Genomic DNA, 5883 nt, shown 5'->3' with positions numbered 1-5883 from the left:
GGGCTCCCAGGGACAGCTTCCTTCCAGCGGTCTCCCCACGCCTGGCCTGGCCCCGTGTGACGGGCTCTCCATTCACGGGAGAATGAACACCGCAGCTCCCTGTCCTAAATGTGCTCCCAGGATATTTCTAGATTCTGGGTCCGCTGTGGGTGTGTCTTGAGGCTTCAGGGCCTGGCTCGGTTTCAGCCCCCAGCCTGCCTAGCTCCTGCAGAGTCAGCGCAGGCACAGAAGCCTGCTGGTTTTTAGCCATGTTCACAACCTGGCACAGGCCATGGCCACTGAGCACTGGGGAGGGGGACGCCCAGGGCTTTGGAGGACACCTAGGACCGCAGGATCGAGTCTTTTGATCGGGTGGTGAGAGGTCCCAGCTGTGAGGCCTTTCTGGATTTCTGGACCATGCCCACTCCCTGAGAAGTTACTTGTCATGAGTGACTCCAGGACCCTCTCCTACATGTGTCTGACCTTCCGCTGACACTCCATCCCCTCCTGCCCTCATCCTCAGCTCTCAGACACATGCCCTGCCTGGACACAGCCCTCATGGGGGACCCCATTTTCCATCCCAACCTTGGGACCCTCCTGATGACAGGGCACAATGTCAGGACTGTCCTAAGAGTCCAGGCATAGGTCCCCAGGGCCTGGGTCCCACTCAGTTCACATGTGTGGAGCCCAGAGGCCAGAAGGGTACCTGTGGTTGAGGCACCAGTGTGGTCAGGACACAGCCCGCCCTCGGGCTGCTCCAGGCACAGTTGTGCTAACACAAAGGAGCCAGCCAGGAGCTCAGAGCAGGAGCAGGGAAAGACTGGGTCCTTGCCTTGGCAGAGTTTAGAGGGCCATCAGACCCTGTTGAGGGGTCCAGGAAGGACAGGGGAGAACGAAGCCAGCACTCCCCACTAAGATACTGCAGGCTTGGTGGGGCTTCCAAGTGTGCAGCACGGTGCTGGAAGTCAGGAAACCGAGGGAGAGGCGGAGACACACTGCCATGAGGCACTAAAATAGCAAGGCAAGGACAGCATAGTGGCTCACGACTGTAATCCTAGCTCTTTGGGAGGCCAAGGTAGGAGGATCGCTGGAGCCCAGGAGTTCAAGACCATCCTGAACAATATAGCAAGAAAAATTAGCAGGGCGTGGTCATGTGCACCTGTAGTTCCAGGCAGGAGGCTCACCTGAGCCCAGGAGGTCGAGGCTGCAATGAACTATGACTGCACCACTGCACTCCAGCCTGGGTGACAGAGCGAGAGCCTGTCTCTAAAATAAATAAATAAATAAGAAAATTAAAAACAAATAGCAAAGCAGATCACATCCACATGTCCCAAGTTCCCCTGGGGCTATTTCCAAGTGAGTGTGAAGCCACGTGGGTGGTTGTGGTCCAGAGCTGCCTGCTCAGGGCAGTCTCCCAGGTCCCTGCAGCAGGGCAAGTTTTGAATAAGCCAGAAGGCCAAGCAAAGGAGTGAGGTGGGGGATGCCAGGGGATTTCAGGGCCCAGGAAATGGACCCACGAGGCTGGAGCAGGGGGAGGGGGCAGGGAGGGGAAAGCAGGTTAGGACAGCTGCAGCAGGTGGCTTCCAGTGCCAGGTTGAGAGGTTCACATTTTTCATGCTGGCAGTGGGAAGCTATTGAAGGTAGTTAAGTGAGGACACAGCAGGGTGAACATCCCCTAGCCCAGCAAAGTCAGTCTCCTTCTCCTCCCAGAAAGCCAATGGGGTAGAACATGACTGACAGACACTCAAGAGGCCTGTCGTGCCTTAACACAGTCACCGCCTTGAAGAGTCCTGGGGAGTGTCGTCTCTCCCCCTCTTCCCTCTGGGAGTCTCTCCGGGAGATCCTCTGGGAGAGCAGTGTCAGGGGCAGAGATCCCTGCTGGAAGATTCTTCCCGACTATCCAGCGAGAGGGCAGCTGGGGGGAAGGAGGCTGGGCCAGCGAGAGGGCAGCTGCTATCCAGCAAGAGGGCAGCTGCGGGGAAGGAGGCTGGGAGGATGGTGAGGTGTAGACTTCAGGCCCTGGCTCTGTCTTCTTACCAGGCCTTTGGGGAGGCCAATCCGACTTCAGAACAGCCCCTCAGGGAACCCAAGGCATAGCCTCCTGGGAGGCAGGCAGCTCTAGGAGCTCGGAGGTCCCCACCCACTCCTGGGACCCAGGCCCAGCCCCTCCCCATATTTTCTCCCCCCGCACCCAGGCAGCCCAGAACCCAAGGCCCCCTGAGAGCAGTTCAGCTGTGCCATGGGCTCAACACAGGAGAAAGCTTGGCCCCACCCATGAGGACAACCCCACCCCTGCTCTGTTTGTTTGTGGCTGTGCACGACCATATCAGCTCCCCCATCTGAGGCCCTGCTCTCCCAGACCTCCTGAGCCCGCTTCCCAGGATGCATCATCAAGAGTCAAAAGTGACACACCTGGAGCCAGAGTTGTCTGTCCTCCCACTCCACCACTGGGTCAACTCCTGTGTTTGCCCTGTAGCCAGCCACTCTGGAAGTGGCCGGCAGGTCCCAAGTGACAGTGTTACCCCAATAGACACCCATGCACACAGACGCATCCATACATGGCAGGAGATGTCAGTTCCCCAGAAACAGTTCAGGAACTGTTGACAGGGCCCAAAACCCATTTAAAATCTGAGCTCCAGGCCAGGCATGGCGGCTCATACCTATAATCGCAGCACTTTGGGAGGCCAAGGCAGGAGGACTGGTAGAGCCCAGGAGTTGGAAACCAGCCTGGACAACATGGCGAGACCTCATCTCTGCAAAAAATAAAAATTTTTTAAAAATTAGCTGGGCATGATCGTGTGCACCTGTAGTCCTGTTGTCCCAGCTACTGGGGAGGCTGAAATGGATCGCCTGATCCCAGGAGGCCAAGGCTGTGGTGTCCATGACTGTGCCACTACACTCCAGCCTGAGGGACAGAAAGCCTGACTCAAGAAAAAAATAAATAAAAAGAAATAAAATTTAGGTTTAGTATCCAAGATTGTCTGGCAGAAAGTGGGGCGCTGGGGTGCCGTAGCCTTTACACACCTGGGGGCCTCTGCTTTTGGGAGTGCTGCCTGCAGGCGCCATGCACTCCTGCCTACCCCGGGTGGCTGACCCAAGACTCCTGTGATCAGGTGCAGCCACGCCAGGACCACACATGGCAGCCTCTCCAGAAGAGCCCAGGGGCCATCCCCTTCTCCCTGGCGTCTGCTGTGGGGCCCAAGAGGAGCCTGGAAGCCTTCTCCTTTGAGCCCACAAAGCTCTGAGACTGCCAGAACCCCTAAGACCCCATGAGACACCTGGAGCAGAGCTATTCCTTCCACTACCAAGCAGCAGTCAGGGCCATGTCACGTGGTTCATGGTCATGAAGGACACAAGTAGTCCCTGGGAGCAGAGACTGGGGAGAGGGGAAACGATGTCTGCCCGGTTTTAACTGCAGTGAGCTCCCAGGCTCTGGAGGGGGAAGAAGGGGTGTACACTCCCAGTCAGTGGCATCCCCTGCAGGCATGGGGGGGCGTGAGTCCTTCTCGTGACGCCCCCTGGGCCCTGCCCCCCAAAGGCCTTCCCAGCTGCCCTGGAATCATGGCCTGCGTGACCGCATCTGCTCAGCAACCCTGAACCCTCCCGGTCACGGTCTGTCCTGCACGACCCAGCCACGCATGAGGCCCAGCCAGGCCTGCCGAGGACATGGTGCCAGAGACCAGCCTGTTTCCTCCTGCGGCAGGGTACACAGTCACCTCGGTCGTGTCCTCCAGGCAGGGGCGGGTGTACGTGGCCGGAGCCCCCCGGTTCAACCACACGGGCAAAGTCATCCTGTTCACTATGCACAGCAACCGCAGCCTCACCATCCACCAGGCCCTGCGGGGTGAGCAGGTAAGGGAGGGGGCAAGGAGGTGGGCACAGGGAGGGCCAGAACACGGAGCACGGGTTGGCCACTATGAAGGCCAGTCCCCTGCCTTGAGCCAACCATCATGCCTCTGGCCATGGAAGGCCCCTGGGTCACTAGGGCTCCACGTCTTCCCTTTTCCTGGAATGGTAACATGGTGTGGGAATGCTGCCAGTGCCATGGGCCCACTGGGCATGGTTGGCCCTCAGACAGTACCGCTCACCAGACTGTGTGGGATGGGGAGGAGTGCCTCCTGGAAGGCTGTGATCAGGGTCCCTGGGGGAAAAGCGGATTCCAATCCAGTCACTTTGATCACTTGGGAGAATGGGGGTCCTAGGAAGAAACGTGGCTTTTCCAGAATCCTATGGCAGATTCATGGCTGGGTCGGGTGGAGAACCCAGGTCTTGGGGTGGGGCTCCCTGCAGGGTGCCACCCCTGACCTCAATGACCCCAAAACCCGGCCTGGCTCCTCCTGCCCAGCCACATCTATGGCCCCGAGGCCACGTGAGCCCGACCCCCTTCTCTGTGGTTCCTGTTCTCTGCTGGCCCTCCTGGGCCTGGGGATGGCCTCCCTGGACCTGTCACCATGAGAGGCTGCTCCACGTGGAGTCTAACCTAAATCTCTCTTTCTGCAGTACTGTTCTTCCTCCTCCTGCCACATGGGTGCCAGGGACCCTGCCCTCGGCCTCTGCCCCACCCACCCACAGGGCCCTGCCCTCAGCCTCCACCCCACCTGCCCACACACCCAGGGCCAGCTCTTTGGGGAATCGAGGCAGAATCTTAAGAGCAAGCGGTCCCTTGAGTTCCATTCCTTCCCTGTAAGATGAGGATGCTCTCTCCTAAGCCACATGGGCCCCTGAGTTGCCCAAGACCACGGGGCTCTCACTCAAGGCCTGTCCATGGATGGGCACCCTTTCCTTTTCTAAGCAACTCAGCAATCCAGTGAGCACTTATTAAGAAGCTTCTGTGTACGAGGCACAGTACCCAGTCCCAGAGCACAGCAGGCTTGGTACCAGCCCATGAGGCTTCCCAGGGAGGAAGCAGGGACAGCAGGGGGAGCAAGGGTGAGGAGTTGGTGGAGGCTGATGGCCTGGTGGTGGCACATGGAGGAGGGGGGCGGAATGGGGGAGTTGGAGGCAGCTTCAGCTCAAGCCATGGGGTGGCATTATCTGGGGGGCAGGAGAGGAGTGCAGACAAGGGGAAAGCTTGCACACAGGTGAGGCCAGAGCCCAGCTAGGGTCTGGGGCTTTTGGAAAAGAGAAGTCACTGGGTCTAGTAGGAGCCAGGAACACTGTGTCGGGGGCAGGGGTTGGTCCAGCAGGGCCATGCTAAGAATCTAGACTTCATTCCTAAAGTGAGGAAGCAGCCAGGCGCAGTGGCTCATACCTGTAATCCCAGCACTTTGGGAGGCCAAGGCAGGAGGGGAACAAAGCGAGACCTCGTCTTTACAAAAATAAAAATTTAAAAATTCACTCGGTGTAGTGACGCACACCTGTAGTCCCAGCTACTCAGGAGGCTGAGGCGGGAGGACGCCATATCCTAGGAGGTCAAGGCTGCAGTGAGCTGTGATCATGCCACTGCATTCCAGCCTGGGCAATAGAGTGAGACCCCTACTCAAAAAAAAAAAAAAAAAAAAACAGCAAGCCCAGCTATGAGAGGCCACTCAGGTGGGCTGGGGGACCAGTTGGAGGTGAAGGCCCTTTGGAAGGTGTCTCGCCTGGGGAAGAGGTGGTGGGGAGCAGTAGGGTATGGCACACCCAAGTGGAGCTTGCTGATGGGTCTACAGGTGAGAGAGGTGGAGCGGGTGGACAATGCCCCCACCCACATGGGGAGCCCTGAGCCCAGGCTGGAAGGGACACTGCCAGTGCTCAGATGCAGTGAGAATTCACAACTCATCCCCAAGACACTAATCGCAGAGTGATTTGTACCATTAAAAACTGGAAACAGCTGGGCTTGGTGGCTCAACCTGTAATCCCGCACTTTGGGAGGTTGAGGTGAGTGGATTGCCTGAGCCCTCGGGTTCAAGACCCGCCTGGGCA

The 5883-nt window shown here is 58.2% G+C and overlaps 1 protein-coding gene across 1 annotated transcript in view; it reads left to right on the top strand.

Moving 5' to 3' along the window:
- The window catches only part of ITGA11 (integrin subunit alpha 11), a 97660-nt gene that overhangs the window by 67131 nt on the left and 24646 nt on the right, over positions 1 to 5883 (top strand). Inside the window, exons 12-13 of the mRNA XM_021709348.1 lie at positions 1884 to 1977; positions 3656 to 3831. Coding sequence (XP_021565023.1) covers positions 1884 to 1977; positions 3656 to 3831 — 270 coding nt within the window. The remainder of the gene's footprint in view (positions 1 to 1883; positions 1978 to 3655; positions 3832 to 5883) is intronic.

Source organism: Carlito syrichta, unplaced genomic scaffold (genome assembly GCF_000164805.1).
Source record: "Carlito syrichta isolate Samal-C Ts95f unplaced genomic scaffold, Tarsius_syrichta-2.0.1 Scaffold179048, whole genome shotgun sequence".
NCBI classification, from domain to species: Eukaryota; Metazoa; Chordata; class Mammalia; order Primates; family Tarsiidae; genus Carlito; species Carlito syrichta.
Note: the sequence above shows the minus strand (reverse complement) of the source record. Positions and strands in the feature narration are given on the sequence as shown.